This window comes from Miniopterus schreibersii (assembly GCF_964146895.1).
Source record: "Miniopterus schreibersii genome assembly, chromosome: 4".
Lineage (NCBI taxonomy): Eukaryota > Metazoa > Chordata > Mammalia > Chiroptera > Miniopteridae > Miniopterus > Miniopterus schreibersii.
In genome coordinates this window covers 72,938,869-72,966,857 of record NC_138105.1, presented here as the reverse complement: position 1 = coordinate 72,966,857, position 27,989 = coordinate 72,938,869, and the positions used below count along the sequence as shown (strand labels likewise).

General features: G+C 47.7%; 2 protein-coding genes across 4 annotated transcripts; one reads left to right on the top strand and one right to left on the bottom strand.

Annotated features, from left to right (window-relative positions):
* Positions 1 to 206: 206 nt before the first annotated feature.
* TMEM38A (transmembrane protein 38A) lies at positions 207 to 14,563 on the bottom strand. Of its 2 annotated transcripts, XR_013998550.1 has the most exons (7): positions 14,205 to 14,407; positions 5,871 to 6,027; positions 5,434 to 5,618; positions 4,344 to 4,431; positions 2,584 to 2,701; positions 659 to 1,811; positions 213 to 234 (listed from the first exon to the last, which is right to left on the bottom strand). XR_013998550.1 is itself a non-coding variant. In XM_081133888.1 (6 exons), the coding sequence occupies exons 1-6, from the start codon at positions 14,326 to 14,328 to the stop codon at positions 1,572 to 1,574; spliced, it is 912 nt and encodes a 303-aa protein (XP_080990014.1). In that variant the 5' UTR covers positions 14,329 to 14,563; the 3' UTR covers positions 207 to 1,571. The 2 variants fall into 2 exon arrangements, 1 of the variants encoding a protein (XP_080990014.1); XM_081133888.1 differs by having other exon boundaries at positions 207 to 1,811; positions 14,205 to 14,563.
* SMIM7 (small integral membrane protein 7) lies at positions 14,564 to 27,989 on the top strand (the record flags this gene model as incomplete). Of its 2 annotated transcripts, XM_081133889.1 has the most annotated exons (6): positions 14,564 to 14,857; positions 15,344 to 15,457; positions 15,535 to 15,576; positions 16,027 to 16,079; positions 18,024 to 18,114; positions 23,915 to 27,989. In XM_081133889.1, exons 2-6 carry the CDS (start codon positions 15,432 to 15,434, stop codon positions 23,928 to 23,930), a joined length of 228 nt encoding a protein of 75 aa, XP_080990015.1. In that variant the 5' UTR covers positions 14,564 to 14,857; positions 15,344 to 15,431. The 2 variants fall into 2 exon arrangements, with proteins under 2 accessions (XP_080990015.1, XP_080990016.1); XM_081133890.1 differs by lacking the exon at positions 23,915 to 27,989 and having other exon boundaries at positions 18,024 to 18,118.

Here is a 27,989-nt window from a genome sequence, read left to right as displayed (position 1 = left end):
CCAAGAAGCAAACAGGCTTGGAAAAGGGGAGGCCCCATCACCTGTTGGTGGCAAAGATTTGAACCGGGGTCTGCTTAACCCCAACACCCACAGACCTCACCCACAGCCACTACCTCCCACTGGAGATCCGGGCTGCCATGAGCCTCATTCCCCTGGAAACTCCGAGCATCTCTAAGAAAAAAGCAGGAATAAATCAGACAAGCCAACAGGGTTCTCTCACAACATATTTATTTGCTGAGCCTTCATGCCGAGCCTTGATGGACATGCAAGAGGATGAATTCAGGGCCTTACAGTCTCAGGACCCACCCAGCTCCTAGGTACCACCGGATCAAGGCACTTTCCCAATAGCTGGGCAACACGTGGGACCCCAATAACCCCAAGCCATTCTCAAAGCAGCTGCAGATTAATGCCCTGAGCACACCCTGAGCACCCATGTGCAGAGGGCAGCCTCAGGCTGGCCTGGTCTGGGCCCAAATCCCACCTGAGACCGGCCATAGTCAATCTACCCACCCCTCTCAGACATCCTGGTGACCTAGGATGAGATGAAGGTACCTGGGAGGGGCCTTCAGCTACCATCCTCCTCACTCTCCCAGAAGCAAGTTCCCAGCCTGCCCAGCAGCGGCACAAGGCTCAGCAGAATAGGTAGCAACATGTTTGCTGAGTGACTGAATGATTGGCAATGAGCCGGCATGAGGGAGGCCTGATGCTTCCAGGGCCCAACGGCGAGTGCTTGAAGCTCCCTGGACAGAGCTGGACCTTAGAAACCTCACCCAGCCAGCTATGTTTCTTTGGTTTAGGGGTAGCCCAAAGCCAAGGATCAGAACAAGCCTTTCCCACCCTCCAAGCTCTCAGGTTTGGCCTAAATATGTCTACTGAAGGCCTCCTTCGTGCCAGGTAACTTGTGGGGGTCTCCAATCCACAAACACAAATGATCTAAAACGCAAAGCTGTTCTCAAGCACAGTGAACACCCATCACGGGCTCTCCTGCTAACTGCACGATGCTTCTGAGCCTATAAGGCTGGTTCACGTGCAGCCTCATCAGCCCCTGTGTACAGAGGAAGGCCAGGAGACCCCATTATACAGATGGGGAGCACGAGGCTCAGAGAATGAGGCACTTTGCCCAGGGATGCCTGGAAAGAGTCAGCAAGATGTGGAAATCACAGCAGCTGCTTCACAGGAGGTGCTCAGAAACCATTGTCAAATAAACATCTTAATGCTGCTTGAAATTTGGAGTCAAGACATAATTTTGGAGAAGAAATAATGAGCCAAGAATATAACTGCCAGTGTTTGTGGCGGGAGCTACTGCCAGGATTCTGTGGCCCCCCGCAAATCTGACTCTACAAGGATCCCACAGAGAGGACCCCCCATTCCTACAAATGCCCTTCACCCCCATATCTCATCTAACCCCTCACATCAGCCCCAGAGGGTGGGCTAATGGCCCCAGTTTTCAGACAGGGAAGTTGATGCCTTGAGAGAGGACAGTTGAGCCCAGGACACCTCCCCCACCCCTGACTGAGGGTTCTGGGGCCGGGTCTTCTCCCCAGCACCCCATAAGTCCCCTGGGCAACCCCCTAATCTGCCTTCTTGGTCTTCTTCTTCCTGGAGCCCTCACTCAGCTCCTCCTTGGACTTGGTGGCCATGGCTGAGTGCGGTGAGCCAGGCCCACCGCCACCGTGGGATCCTCCGTGGGCCCCACCATGGTTGTCATGGTGATGGTCACCCACCAAAGCCGTTCCAAACAGCACAGGACAGATATAGCCCTCCAGAACATCAAAAGGGGAGCTGTGGGAGTGGGTGGCTGTCAGGAACACCTGAGGAGGGATGGCAGGGGGACAGGAAGACAGCAAGAGAGCCAGAGGGAGGTGGATAGAGAAAGCAAAGGGTGGGGGGAGAAGGGAGAGAAGGTCAGCCAGATCAAGGTCAGAGGTAGCCCAGGCCCAGCCCTCTGGCTGCACACCCCCTCACCCCCAGGAGGGTTACCAACTGTCCCAGGATGTAGAACTTTTGGTGCTAAAATCTAAGAGTGCTGGGCTCACCGGGACAACTGGTCACTCTCTCCCACACCTGGGCTCAGGGAGGAGCTATGCTTGGCCTGGAGTCGCTAACTCCCTTTTGATGGCTCATGGTTCCCTCCCAGAGAGGCAGCAGCCGGGCTCCCCAGCTCCACAGGGAGGGGGGAGAACGTGGCCCCTCCTGGAGGGTGGGGTGACCCCAACTCAAGGCCTGATGATCAGACCACCACCATTCTTGGTCTAGCCCAAGTCCCCAGCACCCTAAGGGTGCCTTCTTTGCATTTGTCCCTCTACTCTCCACGCCCAAGGCACACCGACCCTGCACACTCCTGCCCCCCTCTGGGCTTTAGCCCAGGCTGGGCCTCCTGCTGGGAAAGCCTCGCTCCCTCACTCCCGTCCCTGCCTGCTGGACACTGTTCTTCTCAGACCCCCCTCCATGCACAGACCTACTGGCAAGTTCCTGCCCTCCATCCCCACTTAGGGTCCTCCTTTCTTGGACACCAGACACTGCAAGTCCAAGTGCCCCGGCCAGGAGGTGCGGGTGGGCGTGGGTCAGGACAGGAAGGCTTACCTTACAGGACACCATGAACATGGTGAAGATAAAGATGAGACTGGCTTTGGACACTGGGAGCCAGCGGGTCTGCTGGAGGGTGAAGAGGATAGCTCCGTACAGGCTGGCCTTGGTGGGGCTGGAGGGGACAGCCATGGTTACTGGGAGACACCGCACAGCTCAGGGCTTTACCTCTGTCCCAGATCCCGCCCTCTGCCTGCCCCCAGCCAGCCCCAGCTCCCATCGGCTTCCGAGTGTGAAATGGGAAAATACCCACATGGCGTGGAGGAGGTGGTGGCGTCTGTGTGTGCAGTAAAGGGTTAAATTCATTCAAAGAAAAATCGGGTCTTGGAGGTGTCCTCTAAGCCGTAGGAATGTCCTCTGTGACAGGAGTCTTTGTTTACTTGGGGACTTTGGGTCACACCAGATAGTAAAAATGTGAATTACAGTGGGGATCTTGGGCCATGTGGTATCAGCTCAACCTCTGGAGGAGCTGGAGGCTGAGGTTAGCCATGCAGGCAGTCACCTATGTCTGTGTCACTGGACACCAGAGCTCAGAGAAGTTTGCTGCTTGGCCATATGCAGAGGGGACAACCAGAAGCTCAGTGTGGTCTCTCCTGGATGCTACCCCATATGTATCTTAGCTTTGCTCATTTAAATCTGTATCCTTTCCCTGTAATAAACTGTAACCCTGAGTGAAAGGGCTTTGCCGAGTTCTGTGAGTCCAGTGAATCATTAAACCTGAGGGTGGTCTTAGGGGCCCCCAAACAGCACACTCCCTCAGGAAGTGGGATGACAACACACAATTTTTCTTAACTTCCCTTTCCTTCCTTGCAGACTAGGTTTCTAAGATGCTTAACTTGTTGCAAGAGACAGACCCATGACTTCTGTTCCTGAAGTCGTCACTCACTGCATGTACTTAACGATGATAATTCTAACTAATATTTCCAAAGAACTCACCAGGTACCAGGGCTGGGGTGTGTGTGTTATGTCTGTGATTCCAGGGAACCCTCCCCCCCTCAGCTGATGAGGTGGAAATAGAATCTGAGAGGGGAAGCCACTTGCCTGCTTAGTAGCAGGCGATGGAACCATCTGGGCCCCATTTCTCTGCCAGTGAATTGAGGGTGGGAACAGACTTCTCGTGGAGATGAAACGATACAAAGCCACATTTTCCAAAGTGTAAAAAAACAGGTAATTTTCATTGGTCTATGGGTAAGCCTTTTAATTTTGTCATATTTTAATAGCTATAGGTTTACTTACTGTAGATGGGGAGAAAACTTAACTAGCCCAAACCTGTGAAGCCTTTTAAAAATATATTAGGCTAATTGCAGTGTGGGCTTCTAGGTTGGGTCTTGGATGCTGCAGTCCAGCCCTGCCCACCATTCTCCACTTAGCTCCAGCCACATTCCCCACCCATACTCCATGCCCCAGGTTCCCCACCCACTGGTGTACTCCTACCCTGTAGGACCAGGCAGAACTGTTGTTTTTTCTGACTTGACTGTTGGCAGAAGTGATGGCCTCTATCCAGAGGCTCCTTCTTTTCCAGAAAACTCCTATTCACTCTTCAAAAACCAAATCAAGTGTCTGATTTCCCTGCATCTCTGCCTGCCTCTGCCCCCTAGGCAGAGTTGTGGTTCCCTCTCTGGGATCCCCCAGACATGTCCTCTGGAAGCTTCTGGAAAGCAGAATCAGGAGCTGGACTCTAAGTTACCAGAAGTATCCAATTCAGGGTCAGGTCTAGGGGGCACAGGAGGAACAGATGGGGAGGGCAGGGTACTCACAAGGACATGTGCAAGATCTCGTTGGTCTCTGGCTTCCAGACGCCTCGGAGCAGCTGCTCGAAATTGGACATGAGGGCAACACCAGAGCCTACGAAACAGGGTGCTTCTGAATGAGCCCGCCACCCCAGCTTCCTTCTTGGCTACATTCCCATGGCAGCAGGCTCTCTGCTCCTGGAGTCTCTCTGGGGGGCAATGAGCCTGGGGGTATGATGGTCAGTTGCAGGTGAGGAAACATGCTCAGAGCAGGCAGAGTCTTGCTGAAGGTCACACAGCACATTTGGAGCAAAACAAGCATGAAGTAATCAAGCTAATATCCCACCTGAAAGGCTTGGGCAAATCTGGGCTGCCTGCCCTGGTGCTCCCAACCCAGGACCCTGAGCTGTGCATGAGGCTTCCAGAATGCCCCTGGCACATAGCCTCTCTCCTTAGGGCTCTGAGCTCTCAATCTTTCTCAAGCCCCTTGCCCTCTGGGAGGCATGCTATACCCCTGGGGAATTAGTACAGGCTTCCTGGAGAGAGGGTAAGGACACCCACGTGGAGACATAATCGTCAAATTTCAAGGAAGAGCCTTCCCATTTCTCCCAAACACTTGCTAAAGAGGCTTGGGTACCTCTCCAGGAGCAGCTGTGTGACTGTGGTCCCTGATATGTACCACTGCACCAGGGCTCACAACTGAGGTGACTTTGCCTCCCAAGGAGGCATTTGGCAATGTTACAACTTGGGAAGGGGGTGCTGCTGGTGGGTGGAGGCCAGGGATGCCGCTCAACACCTGGCCATTCATAGGATGGCCCCCACCACAGAGGATGATCCAGCACCAAGTGAATAGTGTCACAGTTGAGAAGCTCTGCTTCAGGTATCAGGTGTCTGTTTCATCATTGTCTTATCTACCTTTGACAGTTACATTTCTGGAAGAATCTTCTCATTTGCTCTAAAGGTGTCGGCTAATGGGCAGCCTGGACTCCTGTAGCAGTCCTGATATCCCTTAGCCTGGGGCAATGGTTGTGCCAGCTTGGGTGCCCAATATGTACTATTGAACAGAGGGGTTCTCAACTGGGTGAGTTTCAGTTGTCATCATCATGGTCCTGTTTACCTTTGACCCAGCCAGTGGCAATCATGACGAACCACCCGTGGTGGTAGTGGTGATGCGCGTGGTGGATGCCCACAGCGATCTTTCGGACTCTCACTACCTCCTTCATGGCCACAAAGATGAGCTTCACAGGCAGGAAGCAGACACACTTGTAAAAGAGGTCCAGGGGGCAGAAGAAAATCAGGTACCTTCAGGGAGAGAATGCCAAGCATCAGGGGGTAGACCGATTCTGGGGACCCCAGGAGGCGAGGTTATATCCAGACCCCTCTTCCTTGTGTGCCTGGCTCAGAGCTGGGCAACAGAGAGCAGTGCCTTCAGGGCCACCATGGAGGTTGTGCTGCTGGATCCAAGTTCCTCCAACCTCCTACTTCCCTGGTGGACAGGTCACCCTTGCCCCCCGGCTCTGCTCCCCCACGCCCTGCTAGCCTGGCAGTGCTTACCAGACAGCTGAGGCCAGCAGGACACTGGAGTTGTTGCTGAAGTAGTCGATCAGGGGCTCCCCAAGGAGCAGATCAGCCAGGATGTAACTCCCGAAGCAGTGCAGCATGGCACATAGCCAGGACGCCATGGGGTGGCGCCGGGATAGCTCCACTGCTCCTGGGAGGCAGGGGGAGTAAGGGGGTGGAATCATAAAGCATTTGTCTTTTTGTGACTGGCTTATTTCATGTCCTCAAGGTTCATCCATGTTGTAGCATGTGTCAGAATTTCCTTTCTTTTAAAGGCTGAATAATATTCTAGACAGACAAGAGGAGATGTGAGTAGAACTGTGGCCCTCAAAAAGATATATTAATGTCCTAACCCCTGGTATCTGTGAATGTGACCTCTTTTGGAAATAGGATCTTTGCAGATGTAATTATCTATGTTAAGATGAAGTCATTAGGGTGAGCTCTAATCCAATGCCTCGTGTTCTTGTAAACAGAGATGAGATACAGGGAAGGCGCTGTAAACATGGAGGCAGAGACAGGAGTGATGCACATCCAAGCCATGAAATACCAAGGTTGCTAGCCACCTCCGCAGCCTAGGAAGAGGCATGGAAAGATTCCTTTTTAGAACCATTGGAGAGAGCATGGCCCCACTGATAACTTGATTTTGGACTTCTGGCCCCCAGAATTGTAAGACAATAAATGTGTTGTTTTAAGCCACCCAGTTTATGGTACTTTGTTACAGGAACTACAAGAAATTCATACAGAAGGCCAATATGAAGATGGAAGCAGAGACTGAAGTGATGTGTCTACAAGCCAAAGAATGCCAAGGATCGCTAACACCAGAAGTCAGAGAGAAGCCTGGAAGGATCCTCCCCTAGAGCCTCCAGAAGGAACCAACCTGCTGGCACCTTGACTTAGGACTTTTGGCCTCCAGAACTGCAAGGGAATAAATTCCTGTTTGACCACAGATAACTGAAACTATAGAAAGAAAAACTGTGAATGGGCCTGGGGTAAGGGTGGAGGGGGAGACTACTGTAGTTCATAGATACATGCACAGTGGTGAAGGTATAAATACAGGGACAGGAACAATACAGGCTGATTTTATGGCGGCATTTACATCCAGAGAGGGAGGGAAGGGAAGGGGCAGGGTTGGCTGTGTCTGTCACTGTATTTTTTTTAAAAAAATGATCTTAAGCAAATCTATCTTTACATCTGTTAAGTCTAAGTGGAGGGGACAGAGGTGACTGTGATATTTATCCTGTGAGTTTGAAATACTTAGTCTTCAAAACTAGAAAAAACAAGAGGCCCCCTGAAAGTTGGTAAGCAGGAAGGACATGGGTTGCTCTCCTGCCTCATTGCATTAGGCTCCACAGTCTGTACTGAGCCCCCTTATGTAGTCCTTACTGCCTGCCTACCTCTGATGGGTGTGGACAGGGATCTAGTAACAGGAGATCTCACCTCCTTGGGTGGGCAGTGGAGTGTTCTACCTGGAAGACCCCATCAACAGGCTCTAGAAGATTCTGAAAAGTCCACGTTCATAGCAGCACTGTTCACAATCACCGAAAGGTGGAAACATCCCCAGTGTCCATCAAATGACAGATACAAAGTGTGACACATTCAGTCCTGGCCAGTGTGGCTTAATTGGTTGGAGTGTTGTCCCATACACGGAAAGGTTGTGGGTTTGATTCCAGTCAGGGCACATACTGAGGTTGTGGGTTTAATCTCTGCTTGGGGTGTGTACAGGAGGCAATTGATCAGTGTTTCTCTCTCATATCGATGTCTCTCACCCTCTCCCTCCCTTCCTTTCTCTGAAATCAATAAAAATCAATAAATTTTTCAAAATGTGACACATCCATACAATGGAACATTATTCAGCTTTAAAAAGGAATGAAGTACTTGTTGGGGTGATCACTTTGTAAGGTATATAAATGTCTAATCATTATTGTATATGTGAAACTAATATAATATTGCATGTCAACTGTAATTGGAAAATAAATTAATTTTAAAAAGGAATGAAGTATTGATAGATACTGCAACATGGATGAATCTTGAAAACATGCTAAGTGAAAGAAACCAGACATAAAAGGCCATATACAGTATGATTCCATTTATGTGAAATGTCCAGAACAGGCAAATCCATAGGGACAGAAAGCAGATTAGTGATTGCCAGGGGCTGGAGGAGAGGGAATGGGGAGTGACTGTTAATAGTGATGGGGTTTCCTTTTGGGGTGATAAAAATGTCCTAAAACTTATATACTATACATAGATGGAAATATAGTAGGCAAAAGTAGGTTTACAGTTGTGAGTATGTGAAATAGGGTTTATTCTAGTATTATTACTTATTAATTATTGTATTATTTATTTGTATTACAGCTGTAAATCTACTTTTGCCCACCCCTGTGTATAACATGGCCTTTTGCATTTGCCTCTTTCTTCTTTTTCATTTTAAAATAAATTTTTATTGCTTTCAGAGAGAGGAAGGGAGAGGGAAAGAGAGACAGAAACCTCAATGATGAGAGAGTCATTGATCAGCTGCCTCCTGCACGCCCCCTGCTGGGGATCGAGCCCGAAACCTGGGCATGTGCCTACCAGGAATCGTACCTTGATCTCCTGGATCATAGGTAGATGTTCAACCACTGAGACACCAGCTGGGCTGCATTTGTCTCTTTCACTGAACACAATATATTTTTTAAAATATGTTTTTATTGATTGTAGAGAGAAAGGAAGGGAGAGGGATAGAGATAGAAACATCAGTGAGAGAGAAACATCCATTGGCTGCCTCCTGCATGCACCCCCAGCAGGGATCGAGCCCAAAACCTGGGCATGTGCACTGACTGGGAATTGAGCTGGGAACCTCTTGGTTCATGGGTCAACACTCAACCACTGAGCCACATCAGCCAGGCAAGCACAATATTTTTAAGTGTAATCCTTTTTACTGTTGTATAGTATTCCATCGTAGAAAGAGATCACAAGTTATTTAACCATTTTCTTGCATATACTACATTTTATAATCAGAAAGCATGCCTAATAAAAGTTATTTTAGAGTAAGTCATTTCTCTTTGCCATCCCCACCAACTAACCATGTGATCTTGGACAAACTATTTTTTCTCTCTGTGTCCTTTCCTTCTGTCAGGTGCAAACCCCTAATGCTTTCTTTGCCCAGCTCCTAAGCACCATGCGCATCTTCTCCCTGCCCTCAGATTATCCTAAAGTCTCAGCATTTACCAAGGTCCTACAGGAGTTAAGAAAGCAGAGTGCTCTCTTCTCTATTTAAAACTCTGCCAGCTGAGCGTTAATCCTTCAGAGCAGCTGGTGGGTCCTGCAGGGACCAGGTCAGGTGAGGCACCCATGTTTTGCAGAAATGGATACCTCTGCATTTAAAAATAACCTCCAGGGGTTGAATTCTTTCCAGGGTCTTTCTTGTGCCCTCTGAGGCTATCTCAGGGACTGAGACTGGGGAGTGGGGGTGGGAGCCTGGGTTTTGCAGGAGTAAAGCAGGCCCCATGTTTGTACTATGGGTGAGTCCTGATAAAAAAAAAGTCACACGTCTGGGTTTTGGCTCCGCTGCTCACTCAGGCATGGCCTTGGGCAAATGACTGCTCCCTCCCCAACCTCAGTTTCCTCTGCTGACAAAAGAGAACGAGAACACCCCCTTCACAGAGTTGTATTGATGACTCACTGTGGTGTGCATTATAATCATTACGTTTCTTATCATTATCAATACCCTCCTGGCAATCCTGGAAGGACAGGAAGAGTCTCCCCATTTCTACAGATAGGAAGACTGAGGCTGATGGAGACAACCTGCTCCGAGGACCCACGGCAAGGCAGGGGCTGAGCCACTGTCCCCCTGGCTCCTTCCCTTTGCCACACTCCTCGGTTTGGGGGCAGCACCTTGAAGCAGCAAAATATAGGTTTCGACACCAGGGTTGCCACCACAGTTCTCCCCGCTACTGGCTTCAATTTGCTCATGTGCTGTCTAGGGTGACTGGCAGTTCCATTTTGCTTAGGACCTAAGAGTTCCAGGTACATGGGACTTTGGGCTCTTGTCTTGGGCAAACCTGGCTGAGCTGGTCACCCCAGTGCGCCTGAGGATGAAAAGAAATTGCTTAGTGTCTAGTAATTATGTGAGAGTTATTCCTGGAACTGAACTGAAATGGAAAGTACCTGTGGGTGTAAATTCTATTGGGTGAATTTATAAAAATCAGCTCTGCGTCAGAGGAGGAAATCCCGATCAGGTCCTGAGTTCTAGCCTTGATGGGCTCCATGACGTTCCCGCTGCAGGGTTCAATGTGCTGTCTGTGGATGGCAGGGAAGTACTAGAAGGTTCCCCAGGGCATTTGCAGCACTGCCCCTCGTTTGGTGCCATGTAGTCTTAGGTCTACACAAATGAGGCATGAGACAGAGTCTCTCAGCGACTCTAAATTCTCTTCCTGAGCATCGAGCACAGCTTTCTGCCTTAGTTTCCTGCCCTGTAGAAGGAGTAGGTAGTCCCTGCCTTGCAAGGTTAGAGGCTAAGCAGCCCTCCACCCTAAGAAAGCTTATAGCTCAAACCAGACGCCAAGGAAATGTTCTCTTAGCCCACACAGCATTTTTAAAATGTTCAAACTGCAGCCAAGATGTCCTTCAATAGGTTAATAATTAAACTGTGGTACATCCATACCATGGAATATTATTTAACACTAAAAAGACATGACCTATCAAGCTATGGAAAGATGTGGAGGAACCCTAAATGCATATTACGGAGTGAAAGAAGCCAGTCCGAAAAGGGTACAGCCTGTGTGAGCCTAACTCTATGACACCCTGGAAAAGGGAGAGCTCTGGAGACAGTAAAAAGATCAGGGGTTGGTGAGGGTTCAGGGTGGAGGGCAGGGGAGAGTGATGAATAGGTGGAGCACAGGGGATTTTTAGGGCAGTGAAACTATTCTGTATGACACTGTAATGGTGAATACATGTCACTATACATTTGCCAAAATTCATAAACGTATAACAGCAAAGATTCCTAATATAAGCTATAAACTGTTTGATAATCATGTTGGCAATCTATGATAATAATGGTTACATGATGATAACAGTGTTAATAATAATGTTGGTTCATTGATTGTAACAAATGTACCACTTTGTGGAGAATGTTGACGGTGGGAAAGGCTATGTGAGTGTGTGTCGGGGGGTGGTCAGTGAGTACACAGAAACTATTGTTTCAGATTAATTTTGATCTGGATCTAAAAGGGCTCTAAAAATAAAGCCTATTAATTTAAAAAAAGAAAAAAGTGTTCCAACAGCCAAATCACATTTCCAGCTTTCCTTGAAAAACCAGTTCTGATGGTTCCAGCCTCAACCAGGTGGAGATGAGCGACTGGTTTTTTGCTTCCCATATGTCACCTGCCTGGCCTTTGATAGCACTGGAGTTTGAGATTCAGTCTAGATCAATGGTTCTCAACTGGGAGCAAATATCTGGGACACTGGCACTATATGGGGACATTTTTGGTTGTCACAATGGGATGTGCTACCGGCATCTAATGGGTGGAGGCCAGGGATGCTGCAAAGCATCCTGAAATGCACAGGACTGCCCCCACCGCAGAGAATGATCTGGCCCTAACCACCATTAGTGCCGAGGTTGGGAAACCCTGGTGTAGAAAGCCAGCACCCACTACTTCCTCCTGTCTTCCTGCACAGAGTTGGGGGTACTGGAGGTGAGCCAGACCCAACCCCCCTGCCCCATGAAGCAGCTCTTGGTTTAATAAAGAGCTCCAACCTCTTACAGTTCATTACTTCTCAAAGGTTAGTATACTTATGGGGATCTCATTCAAATGCAGGTCTGGGTCGGGGTGGGCCTAGCATTCTGCATTTCTTAACCGACTCCCAGGGGACACAGATGCTGTTCATTTGAGGACCACACTCTGAGCTTTGTCTTCATTCTCAGGAAAGCCTGACCCAGAAAATGCCTGCATCCCAGGAAACACATTCCCTCACTGCCTTAAAAATAATTATAAGTACCTCTCCCAAGTCCCTTAGACCCTACCATTGACAAAGTTCTCAACGTATCTTCACAATAGTTAGGAAAGGGAGTCCAGGATTATTTTATCAATGAGCCCATTTCAAAGATGAACAAACTGAAGCTCATGGAGACTCAGTAAGCAGCCTGTGCTAGAGGCAGAATCATTCCCAATTTGGAGATTTTTCCTTAAAGGCAGCTTGGCTCTCATCTTCAAGGGTGCTACTTGTGCAGTTGCCCAGGACCCAGTGCTCAGAGGGCAGAACATTCAGTTTGATGTTCTACCACCACTGTCTGGAAAATCTCAATTTCTGAACAAGGGATTCTGCACATTCTGAAGCTGCAATCAGTACACGGATTCTGAGAAGAGATCTTTACAGAGCCTCAGCAGGACCACCAATCTGGGGGGTGGGGCTAACAGCCAAGTCCAAGGCCTCCCTTTTCTAAGGGGAAGCAACTAAGTACCCTAGAGTAATCCTAGTGATTCTTGGGGTCAAGCGACCTGGGTTGGAATCCCAAGGCCAGTATCTACCAGCCACAGGACAGAGGTTCATTGTGTATGTAAAGTAGCTTAGCCTCCATTTCCTGTTTCCCCAGTTGTACTGGGCAGGGGGGTCTCCACCTAGACAACAGACAGCAATCACTGGGGAAGGAGAACTTCAAACATAAGGATACCAAAGCCCCTCCCCAGATATTCTGAATCAATTGGAGGGCTAAAGAGCCCCCAGGAGGCTCAAACGTGCAGTCAGGGCTGAGGACCATTGAACCCTGTCAACCTTCAGGAACCTCAAGCTCCTATACTTCTAGTTTATATGACTTACTCTGCGACTCCAGTAGGAATGTCCTGACCCCTCCTGCAAACTCCTAGCCAGCCTGGAGACCCCTTTCCTCCAGACCCCTTTCCTCCAGACAATGTGTCCTACATTCCTAGGAGGCTCCTGTTCCACAGTTTGAGATTTCCTAAGGTGTGCTGGGTTCTGTGCTCACTTTGGGACTGGCCTGAGCCACCAGGAATTCATCCCCATACAGGAAATACAGACCTGTGGTCATGCTACGACAATACAAAGCTTATTTTGCTTTGCAAAGTAACTGCTCTATAGAAAAGCTTTTTAAAGAATAGACTCTGGCCTGTGGACTGCCAAAAACAAAACAGAACAAAAAACTTGGCAAGTAGAGTATGACCCTTTCTGCATAAGATGGTGGATTTACATTCGTAACTGAGGTTATAGACGCAGAGAAGAGAGGTCTGGAAGGGTAGCCACCACATCAACTGTAATTCTCTGTTTTTTCAGCTTGATTTTAAAATACACAGGAGCACCTATTTTTAATGATTAAAACTTAAAAAGCCATTTCCATTCTGAGAAGAGCATATGGGGTGATTTGCATCTGAGTGGGAAAAAGGGTCACAAAGTTTTGGGTGATTAATCTTTCTTCTAAAGCTAAATTCTACATCCATTTAGTTTGCTGGTGTACTAGAATAGTTAAAATACTGAGAACAAGAAATATCTGTGAACTTTGTATAAAAATAGAACACATTCTGTGGAGGCCATTTACCCTCATTTAAAAAATGGTGTGTGTGTGTGTGTGTGTGTGTGTGTGTGTGTGAATCCTAGAAGCTGGGTCTTCCCCTCTGCGATTCTCCACGGGCATCTGGAGCTGGTGGGAGAAGGCTGACCCCAAATTACCCCACCCTAGGGCCGGTTCTGCTCAGTAAATGGAAAGGATGGGGGCCAGGGCTGGAAGAATTCCGGCAGGGAGCAAAGATCCGGCACAGCCTCCCTGAGGGGAAGGGAAGGGAGGCAGCCCCATAGCTGCAGCGGGGAGGGGGCACCGGTGTCACTTTCTCTGAACCTGACCCCGGCACGACCGGCCCTTATATAGACACTCAGCTGCGCTCCTGCTCCCTAGCCAAGGGCAAGGAGGGAGGTCACTGCAGCGCGTGGGGCCAAGACGTCTGGCGGAGCCGGCAGCGCCCACCCCCGCCTGCCCCCTCACCCCGACCCAGGCCCCTTACCCAGCTTCACACACACACACACCCCGCACTAGAACCCCTGACCTTCTCTCCCTGCCCCCGCCCCAACACCTGTTCCCCCTCCTCTGAACTATCACGTTCCTCTCCTGCCCTCCCGCCCCCATCTGCTTCCCCTCCCCCAGCCCTAACATCTCCGGGGGCTTCTCTCCTTGCCCTCCCTCGCGTTTCTCCCCTGCCACCCCGGTATGGGAGAACCCCGTGATGCCAGCATCTGTCTGCTCCCCCGAGCCCATCCCTGCAACTGTCCCCGCCACGATCCAGGGCTTCCCGCTCCTCGCCCCCAGCCCCGCGATGCCAGGCCCCTCCAACCCCCGCCCTGGCTCACCTGGCTCATACTTGAGGTAGAGGATGGAAACGATGAAGTAGCTGAGGTCAAAGACGGGGAAGAGCGGCACCCGAGAGAAGCTGAGGGCCAGCTCGCCCAGGCTCAGCGCCGACAGCAGCTCCATGTCGCGCGCCGGGTCCCACCCAGCCCCCAGCCCCGTGCGTCCCGCAGCCCGCGATCCCGCGACTGCGCCCCCCGCCGCTGGGCCCGCCCACACCCGCCAGGCACCGCCCCCAATCCGATCCCGCTCGAGAGGAGGGGCGACAGCTGTCGTGGGGCCGTCCTGTCCTTTGGAACTCGGCTGGTCAGGTGTCCCCTACTTTGACCCTCCTCTGGGCCACCATGACCTCATTCAGCCCATCGAGGCGGGGTACTGACCCCTGTGGAGTGAGCTGGGCAGGGGAGCTGTCCACTGGGGGAGAGGGGGTCCCTCACGCACGGAGCCCACCCAGGTGGGACGGATCAGTCTGGACCGCGTCCAGATGGGGCTCGATGAGGACTGACGTCCTCTGTGGAGTCCTCGGACCGGGACTTCCATCCCTTGTGGGGCCTGGTATGTGAAGAGCCCCATTTTTCCGTACCCCAAGGGGTCCCTTCAGTCAGGACCTCGTCCTCTATGCAGCTGTCACGACCCCAGTCTTCCGCGTGGCTCCGTAAGTTATGACCTCCGTCCCCCACGGGGACCTACGTCCTCCAAAGGGACCATTTGAGAGGGATCCCCCGCCACCCGTAGTGGGGAACCCCGCCTCTCATGGGGCTCAGGAGGATCCTCCCCAATCAGTCGGGGCGTTCATGCCCCGGACAGCCCACTGCATCAGAACCCATTCCTCTGCGCAGCGCAGTGGTCAGGGGCGCCGTTTCTCCGGAAGCCCCATCTGAGACACCAGAAGAAAAAGCCGCGGAGCCAATTTTCCGGTGTGCTCGTCCTAACCCCTGCGCTGCACGCCTCCAATGAGTCACCTAATCTGGTCTCCAGATGGCCCCGCCCCCATATGGCGTCACACGCTGGCCCTGCCCTTCTACACTAAGCTCTCGGTCTCTCCCGCGAGTAAAGGTGCTTCCTCTTCCCCGAGGGGGCCGGGCCTGAAAAGGGCGGGACCCTGCCTGTTTTGACCTTCGATTGGCTCATCCCTCTCCAGCGCTGCTTCACGATTGGTCGGTTTTGTTCTTCTCCCCTCCGTCCTCGGGCTTCCGCTTCCGGTTCTGTTGGTCTCTTCGGCTGTAAAGATGATCGGAGACATCCTGCTCTTCGGGTAAGGGGACTAGAGGCTGGGTGATAGGGCCCGACGGGGCTGGGGGAGGTCTAAGAAACTTCATTCTTCCTCTGCAGAACGCTGCTGATGAACGCCGGGGCGGTGCTTAACTTTAAGCTGTGAGTAGGCCGTGAAGGACCGCAACTCCACCCGGGGACCCGTAGCCCCGCCCCCACGAGCGTGAGCCAGCCCCACGTCTCAGGCCCGGCACCCAAGTCTCAGAGGGATCGGGCTTGCAGCCTTGCCCTTGCCCCTGGGACTCTACGCGCTACCGCGACCTGAAATCCTGGCTCTCCGTGCTCCAGTGATCCCTCTGTTCGCACCCCAAAGAACCTCAGGCCCATCCCCCAAGAACTCTTAGTCCTCACCTATACTCGCGGACTGCCTTCTCCACCTTATCGATGGCTGTAATTGGTGGGGCAGGTGGGCGCCCTGAGAGGGCCATTGAACCGCCGGAGGTCACAAAGCAAGTCGGCGGTAGAGCTGAGTGTCTCTGGCCTTTTGAGTCCGGGGGACTGAGCGGTCTTTGTGCCCCATCGAAAGTGGACACTGACTGCTTTTCTTTATAGGAAAAAGAAGGACACGCAGGGCTTTGGGGAGGAGTCCAGGGAGCCTGGCACAGGTAAAGCCTCTTTTTTGGGCTCTAGAATTGGTCCATTTCAGAGAGGACAGTTCTTTCTCAAGTCCTACCCCAGTTCAGTTTTCTTTTTAGTTTTGTGCATGTGTGTGTGCGTGCGTGAGACAGAGAGAGATAGGCACGAGGATGTGCTGTTCCTTCTGCCCACCTCTGTTGCTGGCTTCTTTCTCCTGCCAGATCTCTGTGCGTAAGTCAGCACTCATATTACTTCCTACAGTTATAACTTTTCTTTATATGTATTTTTTCATCTGGCTAATGTCTTCCCCTCACACCTTAAGCTCCAGAGAAGAGACTCCAGCTTGCTTGGCTCATTCCTGCTTAGTGACTGCTTATTTAGTATTTGTCGCCCCTGTGAGTTCCGTAGGGCAGGGACCCCTGTCACATTCTTCCATGTCCCCTGCACTTGGCTCCTGCCTGGAATGGAGTGGCCTTAATCAGCATCTGTTGATGGCAGGAGAGCCCATTTACGTGGTCCTCCGCTTAGAGAAGGGCCTTGCCAAGCAGTACTTCTCAGACATCCTGGGGAGAGACCTGTCTCTGAGAGTTGAAGTCCATGCTAGGCCAACACTTACATAGGCTGTTTGGCACACGGCCAACCCCATGAGGTGGATAATACTGGACTTGCCTAAACAGGGTTTCTACAAGATCGTGTGCTGATCATGCACTAGGATGGTACAGTAGTACCAGTACCAGGTGGCTGTCATGTTGAGTTGCTGTGAAAATTTCTGAGCTACCTGGTATTTGTACTTAACTATACATCTGTGGTCTCTAGATGACACTTTGGGTAGCACCCTTGTAGGTCACCTAAGCTGAACCAGTTCACTTCATTACAGAGGCTGGGGGTTGGGGTTGGGGGTGGGTGGGAAATGACTCAAAACCCAAGAGGGAGTTTCTGGAACACAGGTTTCTGGAGTCTAAATGTACCAGATTGCCCCCTCTTGGAGTGGTTTCTGTTCCTTGGCAGCAGAGGGAACTAGAGTATGTCGTCACCAAAGGAGAACTGCTTTTTTACTTGCACAAATCAGTGTGCTTTTAGTTGCAAACACTAAAATCCCAGCTCAAAGTGGTTAAAGCACATTGAAACATCCAAGGGTAGAATTGTCTTCAGGCACACCTGGATTCAGGGCTCAAAGCAGCCCTCCAGCCTGTGACTGTCTCCAGCTCTCATTTTTTCTTCTAGGTGGGTTTTACTATCAGGCTGGCTTGTGTTGGCAAAAACAGCTCTAGAGCAGGGCTTAGCACATTTTTCTGTAAAGGGCCAGATTATAAGTATTTTTGGCTTTGCAGGCCATGCTGTCTCTGGTGCAACAATTCATCTCTGCCATTGTAACTGGAAAGCAGCCATGGACAGTATGTAAATGAATGGTCATGGCTATGCTGCAATAAAACTTTATTTGTGTAAAAACTGAAATTTGAATTTCATATAAGTTTTGTATTTTACTGAATACTCCATTTATTTATTTATTTATTTATTTATTTATTTATTTATTTATTTATTTATTTTAACCATTAAGAAATATGAAAAACATTCTGAGTACCCTGGCCACACACAAACAGGTTGCAAGGACTGGTTTTGGTTCCTGAGACATAGGTTGTCAACCCCTGTCCTAAAGCACTCTGCTTTTATCTTTTCAGCCCAGCCCAGGAAATAGTAGTTGGGGCAAAAGTCCCTGGGCTGACTCTCATTGGGCATACGTGGGTCATGTACTCCTCCCTGTCCAATCAGAGGCTGGGGGCTCTCCCAGGATTGGTCAGTGACAGCCTGAGTGCTGAGGGTTGGGGAACAGAAGAGACCCAAAGAAAAAGTGGAGCTGCCACTGTGGGACATGGGGGCAGTGGGTGTGGGGTGGGTAGAAACTGTGGAAGCAACTGTAACTGTGACAGCAGAAATGTTAGCAGGGCTTGTAAACATGCTTTCTGACTTTCCAGGTGACAACATCCGGGAGTTCTTACTGAGCCTCAGGTACTTCCGAATCTTCATCGCCCTGTGGAACGTCTTCATGATGTTCTGCATGATCGTGTAAGTCAGGCGTGCCTGTCTCCTTCATTGTCATCCTCTGCAGAGTTCTTGAAAATGACCCACCTGATGGTCATTCTCTGTCTTCTCATTCTACACTTTGGTGTCATGCTTTCTGCTTTCAAAAAAAGAACTCTCCATGCTAGAGAGGAAATAGGTTTATAGAATTTAAGCTATGCTACCATGGTCCAGGCTGGAGCTTAGATTGGAATGTGGCGTTTTCCAAGTTCTGGCTGTGCCTGGTGCGTCGCTGGGAGCTGCCAAGAGATACCTTCCCTGAACCCATGGCCTGGTCACCTCTTGCCAGCTCTGCTGTGCTTAGTGTATATCTGGCATCTGTCAAGGTGAAAAAATGTGGTTGGACAGACAGTGTGCTGTTGGGTCCTGCTCCTGCCCTGCTGGAATCTAGCAGAAGTGTATATTCACTTTATTTTTTTGTGCCCTTTAAAGAAGTTTTTGTTTTTATGCCCTTATTTTCTTACTAGGCTAAAAAAATCCAATTGGATTGGTTTTCCTTCCAGCCTCAGGCCGTAATTCCAATACTGCTGTTAATGAATTGTGAGACTCAGTAAACAGACTCAGGATTAATACAGTAGAAGAATCTGGAATTTTAGGCCATGCTGGGCCCATCTTTTATGCTACCCCAAAGAGGAAGAGAATGACTGGTTGAGATGCTGAATTTGGAGTTGCTGGGTGGTCTTTGTCCCAGCTGACTGTTTAAGGAGATGTTTCTAGGACTTAGGGGATAGGAAGCTGAGGGGAGTTCAGTATGCCACTACGAAGTGTTTTAGAGCCCAGAGTAAGAACCAAGATGGATGTCCTGAGAGGCCCTTTTTGGGAGCTCGGATGAGGCCTGCTCAGGTACAAAGAGGCTCATGAAGAGATCAAGGAATTTACAGGAGGTGTACCTAGGACTCACAGAAAGGACACTGGGGAGGAGGTGCTCTAGCCTCTGTCTCTCTAGGTTCCCACCTATCCATTCATTTACTCATTCACAACTATACATTGTGGGCTGTACTCTGGGATCACAGCTGAAACCAAGACAGCCATAGTCCCTGCCTTTAGCAAATGGAGACCAAGACAGCCATAGTCCCTGCCTATATAGCGAATGCACAGCATAAGAGGTGGAAAATGGATAGAAAAGAAACAAATAGGGAAAAAAATCAATTGTGAGTTAGCAAAAGGGAGGGAATCTCCCAGTTTAGAAGGCAGTCAGGAAGAGGCTCTTTGATAACATGCCATTTAAATCAAGAACACAGGTCAGTCCTCGGTTGGTGTGCAGGAGGCAGGCGATCAATGACTCTCTCATCATTGATGTTTCTATCTCTCCCCCTCCCCCTTCCTCTCTCTGAAATCAATAAAGATATATTTAAAAACAAAAAAGAACACGGGCCCTGGCTGGGCAGCTCAGCTGGTTAGAGCATCGTCCTGATACACCAAGATTGGCTATTCAATCCCTGGTCAGGGCTTGTATGGGAGTCAACCAATGAATGCATAGATGGGTGGAACAACAAGTTGATGTTTCTCTCTCTCTCTCTCCCCCTCCCCCCCATCCTCTCTCTAAAATCAATAAAATAAAATTGGTACAAAATAAATTAAGAACAACAGGAAGTCTAATTTGTGCAGTTTGCGGAGCTGGGGAGAGGCAAGATAGCACTGGAAGCAGCATGTGCAAAGGTCCTAGGGCGGGGAAGAACTTGGTGTGTTTTTATCATTCTGTTCTTTCCTGTCCATTGGCTTTATTGTCCTGTTTCCTGGATAACATCCTTCACTGCTCATCTTCTGGCCTTGAGGATTGTAGCCTCAGGCTCTGTGATCTCCCAGCTCAGCCCAAGGCAAGCTTAGTCAGTAGCCCAGCGTCCTGATTTTGTTCCTGGGAGCAAAGTCTGATTGACCTATGTAGGTGTCACTCAGTTCTAGTTGGATTGGAGGTTCCTGGTTCCAGCCTAACCACTGAGGTTCAGGGGTTAGCAAACCATAGCCCATGGGCCATATCTACTCCCTCACTGTTTTCATGAAGTTTTGCTGTCACATAGCCATGCCCACATCTGTGACTGCTTTTGCGCTGTAGCAGTTGGGGTATTGTGACAGAGTGCCTGGGCCCACAAAGCCTGAACTACTTACTGTGTGGCCTTTTACAGAGTGTACTGACCCCTGCCCTAGTCCAGCTCTTCCTGCAGGAGTCATGAGTGGGGGAAGATTCCCTCCAGAAAGAGCTGTCAAGGAGACAGTGACTGGCTTTTCCAGTATATTAAAACACTAGAAGTCACCTAAATGCCCAAGAGCAGAGGAAGAATCAGGTAACTTAAAGGATACCTGTATGACCAACTGTCACAATGCCATCAGTGATGATGTGGCAGAAGGTTATGTCTACACTGGGGAATGTTTTGAGAGTAAAGAAGGCTTATGTTACCTGTACACATACTCTGGCATCAGTTGTGATTTGAACACAGTAAACATTGAATAAATGCTGAGTGAGTATTGAAGTCTATGTTGGAAACATTTTCATTGAGGGAGTTGGAAGGATCTTCTCTAAGACTGTCCCTGGTTATGATTGTAGCAGAGTCCGAGGGATAGTTTGCTATTCCCTGTACCCGCTTCTATACTGTTTGAGCTGGGCCACTTTGGAAATTTTAAAAAGTCATAGGGCTCTGGCTGCTGTGGCTCAGTTGGTTGGGCATCGTCCCATTCACTGAAAGGTTGCCAGCTCGATTGCGGGCTCTGTCCCTGGTAGGGGGTGTGCAGGAGGCAGCTGATCAATGTTTTTGTCTCACATTGCTATTTCTTTCCCTCTTTCCCAGTCCCTTCCTCACTCTCTAAAACTCAGTAAAAAAGAAAATATTTAAAAAAACCAAACTTTAAATATGGAGAAACATGCCTGAATTTTAAGGGACCAAGGGTACTGATATCTGCAACTTAGTTTGAAACACATCAAAAGTAAGGTGGACAGATAAATGGATAGATGCACGGAAAAACAAAGTGTCAGTTGCAGAATGTAGGTGGTGCGTATGTGGGTATTCACTGAATTGTTCTTCTGTTTTAAATATGTTTTTATTTATTTCAGAGAGAGGAAGAGAGAGAGAAACATCAGTGATGAGCGAGCCATTGATCGGCTGCCTCCTGTACAACCCCTGCTGGAGACTGAGCCCACAACCCAGGCATGTGCCCTGACCCTCCTGGTTCATAGATCGAAGCTCAACCACTGAGCCACACCAGTCGGACTGAACTGTTCTTTTAACTCTTCTATTTATTGAAATCTTCATAACAAAATATTGGAAGGAAGATAGGGAGAAAATGAAGGTGTCAAACCACAGACAAGGATAAATAAAGTAGAAGTCGGTTTTCGCAATTCAGGATTTTGTAGTCCATTCACAGGGTTGTGCAACATCACCACAGTCTAATTCTAGAATATGTTCACCCCCAAAGGAAAACCCCATACCCATTAAGAAGTCGCTCCTGTTCCTTCCTTTCCCCAGCCTCTGGCAACCACTGATCTACTTAATGTCTCTATGGATTTGCCTCTTCTGACATTTCATAGAAATGGAATTGTACAATATATGGCTTTTTGTGTCTGGCTTCTTTCATGAGCATAATGTCTTCTGGTTTCTTCAATGTTGTAGCATGAACCAGGACTTCATTCCTTTCTATGGCTGAATAATAATAGTTTATTGCATGGATATGCCACAGTTTGTTCATCCACTCATCAGTTGATAAATATTTGGGATGTTTCCATTTTTTGGCTATTATGAATAATGCTGACAAAAACATTTGTGTACAAGTTTTTGTATGGATTTAAGTTTTCAGTTCCCTAGTATATACCCAGGAGTGAAATTGCGGGGTCATAAGGTAATTCTATATTTATCCTTTTGAGGACGCTCCAGACTATTTTACAAAGTAGCCGCAACAATTGACATTCCCACCAGCAGTGTGTGATGGTTTCAGTTTTCCCCACATCCTTGCCAATGATTGTCATGGTCAGTCTTTTTTATTATAACCATCCTAATGGACATGAAGGTTGTTTTGCATTTCCCTGATGGTTAATGACGTTGAGCATCTTTGCATGTGCTTATTGGCCATCTGTATATCTTTGGAGAAATGTCTTTTCAGATCCTTTGCCCTTTTTTTCCCTCCTGAGCACCCCAATTTTCCCAAGGGACAGGGGACAGGGAGGCCCTGCATCTAAAAGAAGGTGTTGGGTTCTGGCCAGGTGGCTCAGTTGGTTGGAGTGTTATCCTGTACCCCAAAAGGTTGTGAGTTCATTTCCCAGTCAGGGCACAAACCTAGGTTGTGAGTTCAATCCCTGGTTGGTGCACGTACGGGAGGCAACCAATCAATGTTTCTCACATCGATGTTTCTCTCCCCTTCTTCTCTCTCTGAAATCAATACAGACATATCCTCAGGTGAGGATTTAAAGAGAAAAATTAAAAGAATGTGTTGGGCCTCTTGGTTGTGAAACGTGGCTGGTGCTGGCAAGGAAGGAGCCGATGGGGCAGTGGAAACTTGATTTTGGAGTCATGTAACTGCTTGACTGCTGGTTGGTGGCACTTGCTGGCCATGATTTCCTCTATCTTCATGATCTGAATTGAGTGGGTGTGGGCACAGTGCTGGGCTCCTATGTCTCAGTAGTGCTGGGAGTGATGGTGCCTGAGGTGGTCAGGCTCTGGTATTCCTGGTACATGGGTGCCACTGTGGAGTCGTAGCACAGCCAGATGCCAAAGGTCTTTGCCCCAAGGGAGGATTTTTCAAACACCTGCCCCCAGTGAACAATTTCCCCTGAAGATTTCATCTTTTTCAGTTAGAAGCAGGACTTGGCAACAACATGGTTAGGTGGAAAGATGCACAAGTGGTAGAGGGGTGGTGTGTGGCACTTGGGGGTGGCGCCCCACTATCTTGTGCTCTCCAAGCTTTCCCAAGGCCTTCAGAGCGTCCTCTTCCAGCTCGCCACCGCCCGCAAAAACCCTTGGCCCATTTTTAAAAAGGGTTTTACTGAGTTTACGAGTTCTTTTTATATTCTGGGTACTGGTCCCTTATCAAATACATGATGTGCAAGTATTTTCTCCCATTCTTTGGGTTGTCTTTTTACTTTCTTGATGGTATCATTTGAAGCACAAAATTTTTAATTTTGATGAAGTCCAGTGTCTTTTTTTCTTTTATAACTAAGAATTTTAATAATTAGGTCTAGAGTCCAGTTTGAGTTAATTTTTGTATATCATGTGAGGTAGAGATCCAACTTCATCTTTTGGCATGTGGTAATCCAGTTGTTCCTGCACTATCTGTTTTTTGTTTGTTTAATAACCTTTTCATTTTGGAAAGAATTTGGATTTATAGAAATGTTGCAGATAATACAGAGAATTCCCATATATATCTTTTTAACAGCTCTATGGTTTTCCCCAGTAGGCCTATGTTATAACCTCCTTACCCATTCCCAAACTTGAGAAATATTTATTACAGTTTCCAGGCCTTTCCTATTCCAGATTTTCTTAGTGAACAGAGTTAACTGTAATCATTTGTTTATTCAAAGGTCTTTTTCATATGAAAGTTACCACTGACTTGCAGTAATGGGAAATAGGTGAAAATAAAGTGTTGCAGATGGTGTGAAGTGGATAATCCTTTAAAGAGTTACATTTTTCTTCTAAGTCTATAGTTTAGTAGTGTTAAGTATATTCACACTGTTATGTAACAAGAGTTACTTATAATATCAGGAAATGAAATAAAATAATCTTAAAAGCAACACAATATTTTCTAAAAATGTTTTTAGAGTGACAGTTTCCCATTCTCACAGACATTTCTCTGAATTTTTCAGGCTGTTTGGCTCCTGAACCCCAGACACAGAACCAGGAACACACCTTCCCAAATGCCAAGCTTCCCTCCGTTCCTGACAACTTCAAGAATGTGTTTGACTGGAAAACTGGTGACCTTCCCAGAAAGCCCAAGCTAGTGGTGGGTGGAAAAAAATGTTCACCAAGATGCTCTTGGTTTTCTGGCCACGTCACTGTTGTTGTTTTTTAAAAGCTATTTTCATATTAGTCTCTGCATTGAAATGTCTACTTAAGGAGTTTCAGGAGGGCTTATGTATGGAGTTGTGATAACATTGCATTCCTCATAGAAAAGAGAGCATGTCTAGATAGTTTTATCAGGTTGGAATCCCTCTTCCACCAAGCTTTCATTAGAAACACATTTCTGCAATAGCCGGTTTGGCTCAGTGGTTAGAGCATCGGACTGAAGGGTCTCAGGTTTGATTCCCTGTCAAGGGCACATACCTTGGTTTCAGGCTCCATCCCCAACCCTGGTCAGGGCTTGCAGAAGGCAACCAATCGATGTGTCTCTCTCACGTCGATGTTTCTGTCTCTCTCTCCCTTCCACTCTCTGAAAAGCAATGGGAAAAATATCCTCAGTGAGGATTAAAAAAATAATAATAAAAAGAGAAGAAATAAGTTTCTGGCTATTTCTTGGTTTCTTTTTAATAACCATCCCTTTGGATTTGAATTATACAGATTTTTAGAAATCATTTTTCCCCCATGAATCTGAAGCAAAAAGCTTGGCTTTTAAGTTTAATGCAGCCTCTTTATTGGGCTCTGTGAATAGCAGAGTTCATTGTTGCTGGGTCTGTGTTCAGGTTCCTTCTCTGTCCTAATAGGCTCCGCTTGACCATTCAGTGTAGCTGTTATCCCTAGGACTTTTAAGGGTGAAGTATTAATGGTCCCCATGGAAGAGAGGTGCAGGACAGTTGGCAGGGGCAGACAGCTGTCTTTTGAGAAATTTTGCCTTGCCTTGAAAGCCCTTTGTTAAAGGGGCCATTAATTGTACAATTTTTAGAGTGAGAGTGATTTAGTGGTAATATTGGGACCTAGTTCTGAAAGCTTGGGGTGTTTGGGTCTGGTTTTCAAGTGGGTAATTTCAAGGTTGAAAAACAATGAGCCTCATTTGAGCATTTTGCACAGAAGCTTCTTTGAAAGAGTGTCCTGGTATAATTTCCAAAATGAAATGCTGGTGGTCAGCACCTGGATCCTATAGGTGTTTGATTTGTTTCTTGTGGTTTTTAAAATCCTGACTTGTAGGTAAACCTGGTGGGAGGAAAAAGCAAACACGCAGGCTTTTGGAACTAAATATTAGCATTGAAAATGAAGCTCAGCCTGGCTGGGCGTGGCTCAGCGGTTGAGCATCGACCTAGGATCCAGGCGATGAGGGTTTGATTCCCAGTCAGGGCACATGCCTGGATTGTGGGCTTGATCAGTGACTCATCATTGATGTTTCTATCTCTCTCTCCCTCTCCTTTCCTCTCTCTGAAGTCAATAAAGATATATTTTTAAAAAAGAAAGAAAATGAAGCTCATTTCCCAAAAGGACCTTTTGTTACACATTTTTTAAACAAGAAGTTGCCTTCCAACTTGAGTTGTTTAGAATTAGGCTGTGGGAAACACTTAGGATTTATTTTGGAGGCTGTCAGAAATAAATGATGTTCCCTTTTGGATTTTGCTCAGTAAGTGTTGAATTGGGCAAATATGATTTTGACCTGGCTGCTCCTAGAAAAATTGAAAGAGCCAGTGATAATGGGGTTTCACTAGACCAGAGCCAAATCCACTTGTACTACTGCTCAGCTAACATCATTCTGTTTCATTGCTCCTATAGTTTATTCCCTTGTCAGATCGGCTGAGCATCTCCCCATAGCTTCTGAATAGAGTTTTGCCCAGGCCTGTGTTATTGCAGCAAGAACAGACGTACCAAGATCTTGGCTGGTCAGTCTTCAAGCTGTGTGAATGGTATGAAGAAACCCACACTGAGGTTTCAGTGAGGCAAGGCATTTGTGTTATGGGGCTTAATCTTTCTTAAAGAAGTGAATAGTGTCATTGAGATTTTGTTTCAATAATTGTGTTTTTCTCCAGAGAACTATTATCTCATTGTTATAAGCCAGAGTAGCTTTGGGGGATGCATATCAGAGTCTGCTGTACATTTTAAAAATTGCATATCATGGATCTTTAGCAAGCTTTTCAAGAACCCTCACTGGCACCAAAGCTTATCAAAGTTTGAATTTTGGGTGCATAGGATCCCACAGCATTTAAGTGCTCATGTTCAGCATCAGTTAGGTATGGATTCAAATCCCATCTCCCTTCCTTGCTGGGGGGACCTTGGCTGGTTGCTTCTCCTCTCTAAGCCTCAGTTTCCATATCTCTAAAATAGGTTTAAAAGTCATACCTACCTGGATTTGTAAGCTTCAGTGAACCTGAATTTGGCTAGGTGCTTGACTGAATGCCTGGCACCTAGTAAGCGCCTGATACCCGTGAGTTTCAGGCTACATTTTCTCTCTTGCCTAGATTCATTTGTTCAGTCCACACCTGCACCATTAAAGGGTGATCACAACAATTTAAAAATTGGAAAGAATATCCAGAATGGAAGATATTGTCCTGTCTCCCCATTTCCTTTCAGTGTTTTCCTTATGCCTGTCGGTATATACCACATGGTTCTGATGGTGGGTAAGGCAGTTACGGTTCTGCTGTTTCCATTTCAGCGTCACTCATATTTTCTGGACTGCTAGAAAGGCTTCATGGGTCTCATTTTTAATTGTGCAGTCAATAAATCTTTCTTTAACCTAGGCCCTCTCACTTGACTCGATTTGTACTTTGTCCACTGTTATAAATGTCACTGCTGTCACCAGTGTTATGACCTTTGCTGGCTTCCCTTGCTGGTACTTCCAGGAGCACTCAGGAAGGCTACAACATTATGTAACACCATTATGGCTTTAGTGGCTTTCATTTATTTATTTTGTTTTAGTTTCTTACTACCAATGCATATTTACTATAGAAAAATTATAAAATGCAGCTCGTTTCTATGTTTTCCCATTCTTAATAACTGCAAATAAGCCATTTTAAGGATGTATTAATTTATTTAACTAGTCCCCAGCTGATAGAGACTTGAGTTGTCTCCAGTTTTGGTCTATTATAAATAAGACTATAGTGAACATCTCAGGTATCATCTCTAATGGTTTTTTGGGGTTTTTTAAAAAATATATCTTTATTGATTTCAGAGAGAGGAAGGGAGAGGGAAAGAGAGAGAAAGAAACATCAGTGATGAGAGAGTTGTCATTGATCGGCTGCCTCCCGCATGCTTCCAACTGGGGATCGAGCCCACAACCCGGGCATATGCCCTGACCTGGAATCGAACTTCAGTCTCCTTCATCCTAGGTCATTGCTCAACCACTGAGTCATGCTTGCCAGGCCCTAATGGGTTTTTGAGGTCACTTTTAAAGAGACCCACCTTAACAGCTTTAGACTAAAAATCCCATAGAAAACTGCACCTTGAACAATTTACGTCCTTGTCTTTGTTCGTTCATTTGTATATCCGTACCTATGTTTATATGTACACACATACCAAAGAACTTGGTTCTAGATCTCTCTCAGCTCTGTTCAGGGTGGGTATTAGGCTGCTTCAGTTTGTGTAAGCTGTGAATGAGGAGGTTATCAGCCCTACCCAGATAACTGTTTCTTTGTGCAAGTGACGACCATTGATGTCACACCAGCTGGCTTTCCACCTTGGCCCAGAAGGATCTTAACCACCATCTAAGTAATAAGTGCCCACTACTGCTCACCCTGGAGCATGAGACATGAAGTTGCTGCTGAGGTACAAAGCTGTACATGGAGAACAAAGAGGCCTCAGTTTGCAGCACCTGCCCTGGTCAAAAACTTAGGTTTCATATTGAACACCTCCATTGGGGATTCATATCAGAAACCTTTTGCTTCCTCCACCCTTGCCATGGAGAATGGAACATGTCCATCCTTTGTGTGAGTTTCTCATTGTACTTCAGTTACAGCTGCTCAAGAGTAGAAACTGGAAACCACCTAGTCCTGCAGCTTGTTTTTGTAAATAAAGTTTTATTGGCACCTG